This window comes from Panthera tigris, chromosome B1 (assembly GCF_018350195.1).
Source record: "Panthera tigris isolate Pti1 chromosome B1, P.tigris_Pti1_mat1.1, whole genome shotgun sequence".
Lineage (NCBI taxonomy): Eukaryota > Metazoa > Chordata > Mammalia > Carnivora > Felidae > Panthera > Panthera tigris.
In genome coordinates this window covers 140,701,296-140,717,292 of record NC_056663.1, presented here as the reverse complement: position 1 = coordinate 140,717,292, position 15,997 = coordinate 140,701,296, and the positions used below count along the sequence as shown (strand labels likewise).

Sequence of the window (15,997 nt, the reverse complement as noted above, 5' to 3'; positions counted from 1 at the left end):
CCAGTTTCTTTCATCAGTATCTTATAGTTCAGAGCACAGATATTTCACCTACTTGGTTAAATTTATTCCTAGGTATTTCATTCTTTTTGATGTAGTTATAAATGGGATTATTTTCTGAACATCTCTGATAGCTTATTATTAGGATATAGAAATGCAACAGATTTTAGCATATTGATTTTGTATCATATTACTTTACTAAATTTGTTTATTAGTTCTAATAGTTTCTTTTGGTGGCATCTAGGTTTTTCTATATATAATGTGCCATCTGCAAATAGTGACAGTTTTACTTCTTCCTTTCCAATTTAGATGCCTTTTATTTCTTTTTCGACTATTTTGTCATTTGTTGATGTGAATCCAGTATCAGCTCATTTCCAGTGATAAGCTTCTAGATAGTTCATACAATCATTAATAATATACAACAGATTATATAGTATTTTACATTTTACAAAACAATTTTCGGTACAAGTTGTCTAATTTAATCCTTATAACAATACTATTTTTAGCATTTTAAAGTATTATGTTTAGCATTTTAAAGCTGGGAAAACTACAGGTCAATAGAGTAAGTAATCGCCTAGATTTCCAGTCCTGGTAAACAGTAGAGCAAAGATTTTAATACATGTTTCTGACACTAAGCATGAGATATTTAATTTAGTCTGGGCTGCATATGTGTTGGTCATGAAAAACAAGTATTGTAATAGTGTGCCTATTTGGTTTCCAAACCTCAACTTTTACCCAAAAGCTTAATTAGGTGAAGGGGTTAACTATTAACTTCTCTGGGACTTGAAGTTAAATGATCCTTGAACTTATCATACAGACTAGAGGAAATAGATGCTGGGGTGACCTTAAATTAATTTATCTTGTTTCTGCCTGAGGCTTTTTCTTCTATATGTATATATGTATCTTTTATATACATATATATATATGTGTGTGTGTATATATATATATACATATGTATATATGTATATATATATATATATACATATATGTGTATATGTATATATATATATATACATATATACGTATATATATATATGGTTGAGTAATTTTTTTAAATGATTTTAAAATTTTAATTTTTTAGAGCAGTTTCAGGTTTACAAAAAAATGAGAGTAAGGTACAGAGATTTCCCTTACTCACCCTGCCCCGACACATGCATAGCATAGCTTCTCCCATTGTCAATATCACTCATCAGAACAGTAGATTTTTTACTAAGGATGAACCTATACTAATGTATCATAATCAACCGAAATCTATAGTTTGGGTTCATTCTTGGCATTGTACATTCTTTGGGTTTTGGCCAGTGAATAATGACATTTATCCATTATTATAATGGATTATTATAATGTCATATAGAGTATTTTCACTGCCCTAAGAATCCTCTATGCTCTTCCTATTCATCTCCCTTCCCTACTTCCCTCCTTTAGCAACCACTCTTCTTTTCATTGTCTTCCATAGTTTTGTCTTTTCCAGAATGTCATATAGTGAGAATCCTATAAAATGTGGTATTTTTTCTGTATGACTTATTTCACTTAGCATAACACTCTCCAGTTCCATCCACGTTGCTACAAAAGGCCATATTTCATTCTTTCTCATTGCCAAAATTTCTTTATCCTTTCATCAGTTGATGGACATTTAGGCTCTTTCCATAATTTGGCTATTGTTGAAAGTGCTGCTATAAACATTGGGGTACAAGTGCCCCTATGCATCAACACTCCAGATACCATATGTTTTCACTCTTAGGTGGATCCTGAGAAACTTAACAGAAGACCATGGGGGAGGGGCAGGAAAAAAAAAAAGTTAGAGAGGGAGGGAGCCAAAACATAAGACACTCTTACAAACTGAGAACAAACTGAGGGTTGATGGGGGGTGGGAGGGAGGGGAGGGTGGATGATGAGTATTGAGGAGGGCACCTGTAGGGATGAGCACTGGGTGTTGTATGGAAACCAATTTGACAATAAATTTCATATCAAAAAAAATAATAAAACCATGTGGAGAGTTAGGACAAAAAAAATGTGGTATTTTCAGATTGGCTTATGTCACTTAGCAATATACATTTAAGGTTCCTCCATGTCTTTGCGTGGCTTAGTAGCTCATTTCTTTTTGGTGCTGAATAACATTCCATTGTCTAGAGGTACCACAATTTATTTATCCATTCATCTACTAAAGGACATTTTGGTTGCTTCCAAGTTTTAGCAATTGTAAATACATCTGCATCTGAGTGCAGGCTTTGGACCTAAGTTTTCAACTACTTTGGGTAAATACCAAAGAGTGCAGGTGCTGTGTCATACGATAAGAATATATTTAGTTTTGTTTTAAAAAAAAAAAAGCCAAACTGTCTTCCAAAATGGCTGTACCATTTTGCATTCCCACCAGCAATGTATAAGAGTTCTTTTTGACCCACATCTTTGTCAGCATTTGGTACTGTCAGTGTTCCAGATTTTGGCCATTTTAATTGGTTTGTAATGGCATCTTATTATTGTTTTAATTTGCATGTCTCTGCTGACATATGGTGAGGAGCATCTTTTCATGTGATTTGCCATCCTTGTATCTTCTTTGGTGAGGTGTCTGTTAAGGTCTTTGGCCCATTTTTTAATCGGGCTGTTCGTTTTCTTATTGTTGGGTTTTATGAGTTCTTTGTACATTTTGAATAACAATCCTTTATCACATGGGTCTTTTGCACATTTTTTCTTCAATTTGTGACTTGTCCTTTCATACACTTGACATTGTTCACAGAGCAGAAGTTTTTAATTTTAATGAAGTCCAGCTTATCCATGATTTCTTTCAAGGATCATATGTTTTGTGTTGTATCTAAAGAGGCATCACCCAAGGTCATTTCTAAGTTATCTCCTATATTGTCTTCTAGGAGCCTTATAGTATTACTACATTCTACATTTAGCTCCATGATGCATTTGAGTTAATTGTTGTGAAGGGTGTAAGAGGTTCCCTTTTTTTTTAAGGAGAAAAACTTTTGGAAACTGGTAGGAAGGAAGCTATCTCCTTTAGGAGGGTTTTGTGAGAGAAAATTTTAAATTAGGCACATAATGAACTAAGGTGGCAACAAGCCCAAGCCCTGATATTAACCCGTAGAATGAAGGAGAATAGCTCATTTGGTTAATCAACTAAGATGAGAAGGAAAGTTGATATTCCTGACCTGGCTGCTTCAAAATAAGCATACGTGCTCTGCAGAGCCGCCCTAAGCAAGGAAAATACACAAGGCAAATGGTTCCTGCAGGAGGCATCTGACCTTAAGAGGCAGTTTGACTGTTTCTCAGAGAAATCAGAAATGTTGCTCAAAGGGACACCTAGACTTGTAATTACTAACATTTTTATTATAAGTTCTTATATTTGCTTACAAAATTCTGAATCCTCTTGATATATTTTCTAGTTATAAAATATGTGCCAGAAAATAGCTTTCTTCCATTTACTTACAGAGAAAAGGATATACCTTGGTCACACTGACAGCTGTGTGATATTACCAAGGCTCTTAAGTTTCAGCGCCCCTTCCCTCTTCTGTAAAAGTGAGGATGTGGAAGGCTCCCTGAGGTTCCCTCCCAACTTAAAAATGGAGTCAGTGTATGGGACACCTGGATGGCTCTGTCAATTGTGTCTGACTCTTGATTTCAACTCAGGTCATGACCCCAGAGTCATGGAATCGAGCCCCATGTCAGACTCTTCACTGGGCATGGAGCCTGGTTAAGATTCTCTGTCTCTCCCTCTGCCCCTCCCTCCCACTTGCTCGCTCTCTCTCTCTAAAAAAAAAAAAAAAAATGATATCAACATAAAACAATTTTAAAAAGTAAAATTATATCTTTTAACTATGATTTTTATTTAACATAGGTGTTCTTAACTTAGATTCCAGGGACCTCAGAGAATCAGAACCCACTGAGATTTATGGAAAAGTTCATTATGTTTGTCCCCAAACTCTCCAAAGTTAAGAATTATTTGTCCCTATCTTTGATGATCCAGAGAGGAGATTGAGCATAAACAAAGAAGCAGGGGCAATAATTGTGACACTTAACTGAATGACCAGGACCATGAAACCTTCATGTCACAAGGGTAATGTCTCCTGGCCTTCAGTAGGACTATTTCTGGACTGCTCTGTACCTTATAAAATCCAGCCATATCTTTTAGATCTGTTCTCAAGGAAAAGGCAAATATAAAACCCAAATGTCATTAGTAGGAGGCCCTGAGCAATGCTTTACTTTGCTTAAGTAGATGTCAGATTCCTACAGACTTGTTACTAAGTCTAAAAGAAAGGGAAGAAGGAAACCAACCCATATGAAAGCATACTACACATTTCAAATAATCAACAGTACAGTTTCCTTACTAGCCACTACAGATAAACACATTGGGGAACTGATAGTACACATATTCTTCCAAACCTGGCTTTTAGAGAAGAGAGGGTATTTTTTATTTTTTATTTTTTAATGTTTATTTATTTTTGTGGGGAAGGGAGGAGCAGAGAGAGAGAGGGAGACAGAGAATCCAAAGCAGGCTCCTCAATAACAGCAGAGAGCTCCATGCAGGGCTCCAAGTCACAAATTGTGAGATCTTGACCTGAGCTGAACTCGAACTCTTAACCACATGAGCCACCCAGGCGCCCCACAAGGGTGTCGTAAGGTAAGAAAGGGGAAAGAAGAGTCAAGGGCCAGGCACCTCTGCCTTTGTGTCCTTCAGGTGATCAGTGTTCACTTGGATGTCAGATAATCCAAGGAAATAAAATCTTGAAGTCATTGTTCTGTTCGCAAAAGTATCTTGCATTTACTGCATTGTGTATAACGTTCAGGTAAAAAAACTGGGTCTGCTTGCTTCCAAACAAATGCCATTAGAGAAACTTGTATGGGTATTTTCTATCTTTTTCAAAAAGTTCTTTTCTAGGGAGACATAGGCATGTCTTTCTAAGTGAGATCACTCGAAAGAAAATATTTTTCTGAAATAGGAGAAGGAGTCAAAAAATAATTCCATAAATAAAAAAAATAAGTCTTTACCAGCATCATCTAAGAGTGCAGATTTTGTGTTACTTTCCTTTCCCCTAGTGTTTACCAATATCACCTTGTTGTGAAACTTGCTTCTTAGAATGACTTGTTATTATGGTCCTTTAGCCTTTTCGTTATCCAGTAGAAAAAGCTTTGTTAGAATAGCCCACAGTATCTTACTTGCTTGCTTACTTTTTCCATTTGTAAGCATCTCTGTAAGGTGTTAAGGTAATCTAAAAAAGCTTCTGGCTACCTGTTTGTGGAAGCAGCCTGATGGTGACCAGACTACAAGTTGACATGTGTGTGTGTGTGTGTGTGTATCCTTTCCAGTTTCAGATGGAGATCACACAAGTCCGGAGATGGTCCTCACCATTCACTTGCTTCCCACTGATCGGCACCCGCCTGTGTTCCAGGTCACAGCTCCACTGCTTGAGGTCAGCCCAGGAGGCAGCTCTTCTATAGGTAAGAACTGAACCTGAAAGAAACATGCCTTTGGAAATGGAACCATAATTCAGCCACAGTCCCTGTTTAAACCTCTTGATGCTTGCCAAAAAGTAGTGACCTCCTCTTCCAAAAGGTGCATGCATTCTCACCTGTTTCCTTCCCTCCGCCCATTTCCATGCAAATAGAAACAGCACAGAGAAAAGGAAATAAACCCTTCAGAGGTCAATGTTCAGTGATGGAATACAACACAGAATTCATTTTCTAGACTCCAGGAGTTTGATTTGTTGCCATCACTAAAGTACAAAGTTAACAAAGGAGAGTAGAGAGCAGAAAAGTGCTTGTTTGGAAAGTAAAGAGAAACAGGAGAAACAACAGATCATAGTAACCTTCAGAAGTTGTGAGGAGTTGGCCCTGTTATTTTGGATGTGATTTTATTTACCTATTAGTGTACCTACTTTTTAGGATTTTCTTTATTCTTTCACTAAGTACATTTTAAAAGCAAACAGTGTATGTTGTGGTTTTGTTAGCTGTTCTCTACAGATCCTCATCCAGTTTCTACCCATGAGTATTGGCCTGAAATTAATTATCATCCAATTTCTAAACAGGCCGACTGTCACTTCTACCCTACTCTTTCTCACTTCTGTCATGGCCATAGCAGCTGATGTTAAAACAATTTTGTTCTTGTGTAGGTTCAGAAAAAGAAGGGAATAAATAGTGAAAAGCAAAAACAGTTTCTAGGAACATTTTCTGTAAGAAAACCTACCCCCGCAGATCAGGACTGACCTAATGCTGGTTTCCATGCCCTCATTTGTATAGAAGATGAAAAGTGTTCTTAATTGAGAACTACCTACTTATCAATTAACTTTTAAAAGTAAGTTAACTATTTGCAATTTGAGAATTGACTGTATTATCAATTTTCACTCTTTTGTGGTTGATTGGAGTTAAACACTGCCTTCTGATGGCCATCAGATTGTCTACAACATGGCTTCCAGCCTGCCCTGTGGCTGTAATATATGCAGGGCATACAGTTAAAAAATTTTTTTTGAATGTGTATTATTTTTGAGAGAGAGAGAGAGAAAGAGAAAGGAAGAAAGAGAGAGAGAGAGAACGGGGGAGTGGCAGAGAGGGGAGACACAGAATCCAAAGCAGGCTCCAGGCTCCAAGCTGTCAGCACATAGCCCAACACAGGGCTTGAACCCACGAGCTGTGAGATCATGACCTGAGCTGAAGTTGGACACATAAGTAGCTGAGCCACCCAGGCACCCAGGGCATAGAGTTTTTTTTAACGTACCCACATCCTGTCATATGATTTGTCTCCTGACTGCAGGACTTCAGCTGGTAGTAAGAGATACCGAGATAGCACCTGAAGAATTCTTCTTTGAGCTCCGGAAACCTCCAGAGCATGGCGTGCTCCTTAAGTACACAGCCAAGTTCAAAGGGCCCATGGCCACAGGTAGCTGCTTACTCTGTCATTGACTGCTTGGAGAATTTCTTGCTCTATAGTCAGTTTTATGTGTCTCAGACAAGAAGGAAAGCCACTCTGTGGGACAAACTATGAGGAGACACTGAAAAAGGAAAAACTTTTAGCTTTTAGCCAATTGGCTGAAATATTTGGGACTTCTTTCTCTGTGCCATCACCCACACCCAAACTATGAAGCTGTTTCCTCATGTTGTTGGTGAAATTAGTTGAATTGGTCGATTTACCTGGAGTAAATACATTTAGAACAACCTCATAGGAAGTGTCAGCTGCCACTTTCCTATGGTTTGTTCATGAAGATGAATTTGTCTTCCTTAGTTTGGTATGTTAATCTTCACAATATTTTTAGCACTGAAACTCTGATAATATAAACTACACATATCCTCATCCATAGAAAAGGAAACACATTTTTTGAGTATTGTCTTTGTGATGTAACACTATGGTAGGTGATGTGACCAGCTTTCCAAAATAATATTTCTTACACTCTCTCCAATTATAAAAAATAAGACATGTTGATTGTTTAGAAAACAGAGAGAAGCACAAGGAACACAACTAATCTAATTTTTAATAGTCAGCCCATATATATCAAAGTGAGTATTATCCCTTTCAAAGTAATCACTTTGGAATGCTATATGCTTATTTTAACAATCTGTACTTTCTCAAAACCTTTATATAATTCCTAATAGGTATGTAATCATGCATTCATTCGAATATCCCTGCAGAGAGAGGGGGGCAAGTCTCTGACCTTGAAGGTAGATAGAATTTGAAGAAGAACCAATCAGCATTTGGGAGTCAAAGGCGGATTTTTAAAAAATTTACTGAACACAAGAAATGTCATCAGAATAAATTTCTAGCATCCTAAGGGAACTACTTTAAGAGCATTAACAGTCAGAGCCCAGCTTCTTTAACAGTATATTTAGCTTATATTTGTATAATTAATATATAAGATACAAAGATATATATATAAAATATTAGTTTTATTACCTTTTTTTAAGGCTCAATACCACTAGCACCAGTAAATCACAATAACACAATGTTAAAAGAGAAGGCTTGGAAGACAAATACAGAAAATGAATAAATTCTTTAGTCTCATTCATAATACCAATTATTACAGCCAATAATCTATCAGGGAATAGAATTGCAAATAACATCCAAGAATACCAATTCCTCAGTTGTACTCTCTAGAATCCTTGGGGTCCATGGCACTAAGGGGCATTTCTCATAAAGGATTCCATGACCAAACAATTTTGAAATGCTTTAATACTTATATTTCAAAGATTCTAAAATTCTAGTAAATCCTGCAGTTCAAAAATTTTTAGTTTTAAATTTTGTTTAAACCTATTTTCCCCAAAGTTATATGACCTTGAAACTTATTTCACACGATGCCTATAAAATCTATCACAAATTAGTACTCTAGACTTAGAAAGTTTGGATTTCTAACTTTAAGTAGGTTTTTCAATTTTTAGATATTTTTTATTTTAGAAAAACTTTATACTCCCAACTAAAATAAAGACCTCTACAGATTCATCAAACATAATTTATTTTCATACCTTTCTCAAAAGAATTCTAGTGTCAAGATTAGATTCTAGAAGCGTTATCATAAAGAATAGAGGCTTGACCTTTAATTCACTAGAACTAAGAATGATGCCTGAATCTTACAGAAACAGATTTGGGCTCAATATGATTAAGAACTTACAAAAATTAGAGCCCTCTCCAGTAGAATTAGCTACCTTGTAAAACAGTGAGCCTCCCACCTTGAGAAGTGTTGAAGGGCAGGCTAAATAACCCCTTTTCAAGAGTGGTATAAAAGGAATCCTATATTGGGTGGGTGGTTGGACTAATTAACTTACAACTCCCAGAGTTTATGATCCTATATGTACTTTGAAATCCTGAGAACAAAGGTGTTATATACATGAAAAGTGTTATTCCCAGAAGTAATTGGTTTTGCACTTTGTTTTATTCTCAAAAGGTGACACTTTCACATATGAGGACATTGAGAAAAATGCTCTGCAGTATCTACACGATGGCTCCTCCGCCCGGGAAGACAGCATGGAGATCTCAGTCACAGATGGCACCTCGGTGACAACCGTGGAAGTAAGAGTGGAGGTGTCACTGTCAGAGGACCCAGGACCTCAGCTGGCTGCCGGCGCCTCTCTGAGCATTACAGTTGCTAGTAAAAGCACAGCCGTAATCACCAGGTCACATCTTGCTTATGTTGTAAGTTCTTGCCCCGCTCTTGTTCACTGCGCCCCATCCCTGGGCCTGACTAGAAAATAAGACTATGGCTGAATATTTGGGACATCAGGTATATGGCCAGATAAGGAAGTTTTTTCTCAACTTTCCCAATAGTTCTACTCTTAGAAGGAGTTACAGTGTTTACTCTGGCTGCTCCTAGTGTCTCATGAACAGACAAAGGAACGAGCAAAACTTTGATGAAAACACAATGAGATTGTGTAGGGATGGGTGATTGCCAACAAGGAACATTGCTGGTGTCAGAAAAACCCAAGTCCCCATTTTTTTTGAAGCCCCATCCATAATATTTTGAGTGGGAATTTTCAGGAAAGAGCGTTTTAGAAGAACTTGTCTGATTAATGACTAATAACTTATGATATTTCATGGCCCACTGAGAAGAAGCCCACTTTTCACCAGCTTTTGTCTCAGAGCCAGCTCTAGACAGAATGCTGGCACACCCCTTTGGCAGTGCATCTCTGCCAGATTCCCTAGGCAAGATTACTGACTCACCCCCATCCCATGCCCCAAAGGAAGCAGTGTGTTTAGGGGACCAAGGTTTAGATTTAGGGACTCTGCATTTTTTCCCCATCTGGCATTAATTTGCTAAGTGATCCTGGTGAATTAAACTCTTCTTCTTTCTTTGATTCCACCTCTGGAGCTAAGGATAATAAGTATAATTAATTCTATTTTTCAGTTGTGTGCATTGTAAACATACATGAATTATCCATGTAAACATAATGAATAGTTTTGGCAAATACCTTGAAAATAAGGATGATTATCTGAATGGTAATCATTCTTAGTATTGAATTTTTCCTTACCAATGTTAAAATTCTAACTAATGACCTGTCCCCTGCCTTTTTAAATACTATATAGTTTTAAGTAATCCTTTTCTGGGCTAAATAGTCTAGCTATAAAATCTAGTCCTGAATAGTAGCATGTAAGATAAAGCCTTAGCCTGGGAACAATTGCTTCAATTGCTTTAGCACAGATTTAGCCCTGAAATTGTCTTTTCTTAAATTATGGGAAACTGCATTCCACCCGGATTCTTCTCATGGGTCCAGTAGAGCTTCAGAACAGCTTTGATTTTGTTTTTTTCTTAATTGACAGGTGATTTTTACCATAGGTTATGGTCTTTTGAATCTTATGAAACTCATGAATTCATAAAAATGTATGAATATAGATTTAATCAATAGATCACCAAGGCTTGAAAAATGTTTGACAGGCCAAAATAGCTCTCCAGGAGCAGTTCCTGCCCATTAACTGTGTATTATAAGCTGCATATCAAAACGCAAGCCCATTGGCAACTGAACATGTATTTTTCAGAAATTGATTGAATGTGAATTTACCCACTAGAGCAGAAAGACTCCAAAAGGACTATTCTAGCCTGCTGAAAGTATAGCATATTTTAAGGACTTAGCTAAGTTATATACTAACTTTTTCTCTGAGGGTTGTAGAAGAATTTTGTGCTTAGTGTCATGGGGGGAAATTTTTGCAGATATGCATAGTGAGTGAGTTTGTAGTGAACATGCAAAAAGGTTAGAAAAGCCATCTGAAATGCTGGTCATAAATGGAGCAGAATATAAAAGGATAGGAGCAGACAAGCCTCTTCTTAATTAGAGTATCATTAATGGCAAGAGATGTCAAGAGAGACAAAAGGCAGAAATGGGATTCTGTGTGATTTGCTTCTTAATGGCGGTTTCCTGTACAGTTTGCTACACACTGCAGGTAAACAAGTAGTGAAAGGGTGTTTTGTAGTTACAACAGATGAGTTTTAATCCAGGCTTACCACTTACTAGCATAGTAACCCTTGGCAAGTTACTTAGCTTTCTAGGGCTAGTTTTCTCATCTGTAATGTGGGCAGGATGATATGAGATTAATCTTAAAAAGCTAATAGCATTTCTAGGCACCAGCCAAAAATATAATAATTAAAAATAGGATACCATCTATAATAACATCGCATAACACATATCTAAGAATAAATGTAAAAAAAGATGTATAATTTCTAGGGAAAATTGATACTATGTACAACTAAAAGAAAATCCAAAAGAATCTCTTAGCAAAGTTTTAGAAATAAAAGGAGAATTTACCAAAGGGTCAAAGAGAAGCTTAACAAAGCAATAGCATTGCTATACATAAGCAAAAAATAGCTACTAAATGTAACTTAAAAAATGATACCACTTATGATAGCATTTTAAAATCATGTCTTTTGGACTAAATCTAACAAAAATTAGACAGTACTTCTACAGAAAAAATTGTAACAACTTAATTGACAAACATTTTTTTTTTAAACACTCAATAGGGGCGCCTGGGTGGCTCAGTCAGTTGAGCGTCTGACTTCGGCTCAGGTCATGATCTCACAGCTTGTGAGTTCGAGCCCCGCTTTGGGCTCTGTGCTGACAGCTCAGAGCCTGGAGCCTGCTTCGGATTCTGTGTCTCCCTCTCTCTCTGCCCCTAACCCACTTGCATTCTGTCTTTGTCTCTCTCAAAAATAAAATAAAACATTAAAAGCACTCAATAAATGATGGGCCATGCCATACTCATGAATCACAGGATTTAATATCTAAAAGATAGCAATTTTCCTGCAAAGTGATCCTGCCTTTCAACTGAGTTCCAATTAAAAGCCCAGTGGACTTTTTATGGATCTTGATAAGGTGATTCTACAATAAAGAACGAAGGACCAAAATTCTGAAATAGAATGCTAGGAGGGCAGGGGCTTGCCCTATCAAATATCAGAATTTATGATAAACCTGTGCTATTTAAAGCAGTGTAGTAGCACGAGAATGTACGAGACAGTCCAGAAACAGACCTACAAATGAGACTGTAATATAAAACAGGTATAGTAAGCCAGATCAGTGGAAACAGGAGGAACTACTTAAAATATAGATCTGCACAAAATGGTTATTCCTATGGGTAAAAAAAGAACTTGTAGTGCTCCCTCACACTGTACACAGAGATTAGTAACTTCAAGCAAATCAAGCAATTCTTTGTAGGATATAGGTAAATATTTTTAGATATTGGGAAAGGGAAGAAATTTTAAACTAGAAACAAAAAGTCCTAACTATGAAGAAAAGATTAATAAATCTGACTGTGTTAAAATTAAATTTATGTTTCCCTAAACATACCAGAAATACACAAAACAGACAAGTTACAAATTGGAAGAAGGTACTTGCAATATATATAACCAAAAATAACAAAGAAAATATATCAAATGTCTACAGATTGAGAAGAAAAAGATAACCCAGATAAGATGAACAAGAGACATTAATAGGAATTTCAGAAGAGGAACCCATAGGGCCAATAAATATAAAAAGATATCATCACTTTTTTATGCATCAAGAAAAGCCAAAAAGACTATATACCATATCATACCAATTCAACTGGAAGAAATCTAAAATTTTAAATGTTGTAGAGGAAATGAACCTGTAGAAGTTTCTTTGCTGGTGGAAAAGTAAACTTGAAGAAGCCACTTTGGGAAAGAATTTGGCATAGTCTTGTGAGGATGAGCGGTCATATACACTAACCATTCCACTCCTAGATTCCTATCCAAGAGAAACTTTCATATGTACACCAAAAGATATGCCCAAGAATACTTAAAGTGATACTATTTGTAATAGCAAAAATATTGAAACAAGACAAATGCCCATCAACAGGATAATAGAACCTGTGGTATACTTACTCCATAGAATATTACACAACACTCGAAACAGATGAACTATTGCTACATACAACAATATCGACGGGTCTCAGCAGTCCACTACTGAGTAAGAAGTCCCACAAGGGGAAAGTCTTTTCATAAGTTTTTTAAAAACAACTAAAAATACTTTGTAGTAATATATCAAATCATATCAAGAAATTCAAGGAAATGAGAAGCAAGATCCAGGGTGATGGTAGCCCAATGACAAGATAAAGGAGGAACACATACATGAATGTTAATTAGCAGTGTTCTAGTCCTTGTGTTGACTGGTGGGTCAATAGATGTAAAAATAATAAAAAGAAAATGAAAAATGAACTAATACAAAAGGGTTAGGAAGGTAGGAAAATTATGTGAGAATAAAGTCTACATTCTTATCAATTTTTTTTGCATCCATGATACCTTAGATAGGCCAAAGTAGTCATTTTCCTTGATTATTAAAAATAATTAATATTTTCTTAAATTATGATAGCATTTTCAGAAGGAAAAAATATCTAGCCAGTTTCACACTTTTTCAAACCCACCGGTCACTTGAGATTTGAAACATTAAAATAAATGTGCCTGACATGAAATAAGCATTTCTTTGCCAAATTTACCAGTGTGGAATTTCAAAGCTATTCATTCTAATCAAGAGCCAGGAGTTCTGTCCTTGTAGTTTATCACCATCTCCGAAGACAGTACTTTGGAACTCTTAGCTGTCTTTTAAAAATTCTCTCTCAGAGGGTACCCATAATAATATTAGGAGGCAGTCTTTTGGAAGTCTGCATGTTGTATTTGATAACCCATGTGGAATAGTAGAGAAAGTTTTGAAGTATAAATTTAGGGGAAATTTTCTGAAGGTTTGCAGCTTCAATGAATTTGAGTTTCCTTCCTTACTGGTGTCAGGTGATGTGAGGAAATATGGAAAATTCTGTGACCTTGCATTGAGGCTCTGACCTGTCAACTTAAAAAGGCCCTTAGGGGTATAAACAAGAACTGACTAAAACCCCCTGCCCCAGATCACCAGATATCCTGAGCACATTCCTGATCCATACTTCAAATAACTATAACACAGCAACGGAAATTTGCATTTAAAAGTACACTTTGCCATGCAATATATATATTTTTTGTTGCTGTGGTAAAGTGCAAAGAGACCCCATGTTCACAGCCAACTACTCTAAAAGATGAATGACTCAGAGAAACTCTCCAAGAAGATGTTGCCTGCCTCTTAGATATTTCCACAACATTCTTGAAGAAAGAAGAAATTGTTCATTGAGATATACAACTATTGTCCACTTGGAAACACAGAAAGCCAATTTTCTCAATAAACAATGCAGAAGGAAAGGGAAATCGTGTTTGTTAAGATTGGCCATCTTAGGGGTTGAGTATCTGTAGGTTCCATCCTGGTAGAATGAAATCTGTAAGATTTCCTAAATTCTTCTGTTAAACTAAACTTTTTGCATGTCAAATATTACTTAAACTGAGTCATTGACTAAGCTAAATAACTTCCCTTCTTTCTGTTTCACAGAATTATATTTATCATTGTATTATATGTTATAATAGAATTTTAACTCTGTCTAAAAAGCAAACTGTCCTTTGAAACTCTTAAAAGAAGCCTACAACCATGTTTATAGAGAGCTCTGACCATGTTTTGTTCTTCACTAGATGCTTGTAATAGCAATGAAACCCCATATGGCCCTTATAATAACAATAGGGCATCTCTTTGTTTTATGCCACATACCTAAAGTGCATTTCCCCATTAATATCATAAACTAGTCTTGAAAGAAGACATTATCAAAGAGGCATTTTACGAGGAATAGATACTAGGATTTTCAAGCACTTCAAAGTGGTGTTGCTTTATCACAAAGGGAAAGAGACTTTTCCAATTGGCAGAGAAGGAAGCACATGTGATTTTTAATTACTGGAAGTATTTATTCCTATAAATGTGTGTTCACGTCTTGCCTCATATTTGCCTGATTAGGATGATTCTTCCCCTGACCCAGAGATCTGGATTCAGTTAAGTTCTCTGCCCACGTATGGTGCCCTCTTAAGAATGTCAGGACCTGAAGTGGAAGAGCTCTCGGAGGTTTCCAATTTCACAATGGAAGACATCAACAACAAGAAAATTAGGTATATAACCATTTTGTATTACTTGACAGAATTTTTAAAAATTGTATTAAAACATTTAAGCAACTCACCCATAGCTCCCTTAAAAGATTATATTGCTTCATTTTTTTAATGTTTATTTATTTTTGAGAGAAAGAGAGAGAGAGAGAGAGAGGGAGGGGGAGGGACAGAGAGAGAGGGAGACACAGAATCTGAAGCAAGGTCCAGGCTCTGAGCTGTCAGCACAGAGCCCGACGAGGGGTTCGAACTCATGGACTAAGAGATAATGACCTGAGCTGAAGTTGGACGCTTAACCAACTGAGTCACCCAGGCGCCCTTATATTGTTCCAGTTTTAAACAAAGATGCAATCATCTTACCTGGCTTGTCATGTAGCTCATTCATTTGATTCTTGTCCTTACCTCTGTAGGTATTCAGCTGTGTATGAGACTGATGGTAATCTGGTTACTGATAGCTTCCATTTCTCTGTCTCTGATATGGACCACAACCATCTAGACAATCAGATGTTTACCATCACTATCACTCCTGTTGAGAATCCACCTCCAGTCATTGCTTTTGCTGACCTTATCACGGTAAACAATTCTCAAATCAATGAACAATGAGTGTTATAGAGAACTGGAATCTGTGCTGATGTAAATACAGGATTTCTACCTGAACTGGCTGCCAAGTTCTTCCCCCAAAGTATCTAGCCAGTACTGTCAAGATATGTAGTTTTTAACCATGAGTTTTTTCAAAAAGTATGAAAAAATTATATGCAGAAGGTCAAATAATTATGTTTGTATTATTTAGTCAAAAATATTTATGTGCTAGGCATAAATGCTAGACATGTGTAATATTTTGTATATTATGCTAGATGTGTGAAGTAGTGGCAGTGAAATTATAAATGTAATATATCTTTTAGGAGTTAATCATCTAATGTCTGTAAGAACTAAAATATGGGGATATGGACAATGTCCCCAAGTCACTTCTTAAGTCAATATTAATCACTGTAAATATTATTTACAGTTCCTTGGGTGTGGGGGGGATGGAGGCCATATGACATATCCCAATCATGAGGTCGCCCAGACCCGAGTTC

At 36.5% G+C, this 15,997-nt stretch overlaps 1 protein-coding gene across 1 annotated transcript in view; it reads left to right on the top strand.

Moving 5' to 3' along the window:
* Positions 1 to 15,997, top strand: part of FRAS1 (Fraser extracellular matrix complex subunit 1) — a 422,079-nt gene that overhangs the window by 317,136 nt on the left and 88,946 nt on the right. Inside the window, exons 36-40 of the mRNA XM_042984325.1 lie at positions 5,305 to 5,436; positions 6,746 to 6,871; positions 8,865 to 9,112; positions 14,779 to 14,927; positions 15,332 to 15,494. Of these exons, the coding sequence (XP_042840259.1) occupies positions 5,305 to 5,436; positions 6,746 to 6,871; positions 8,865 to 9,112; positions 14,779 to 14,927; positions 15,332 to 15,494 (818 nt within the window). The remainder of the gene's footprint in view (positions 1 to 5,304; positions 5,437 to 6,745; positions 6,872 to 8,864; positions 9,113 to 14,778; positions 14,928 to 15,331; positions 15,495 to 15,997) is intronic.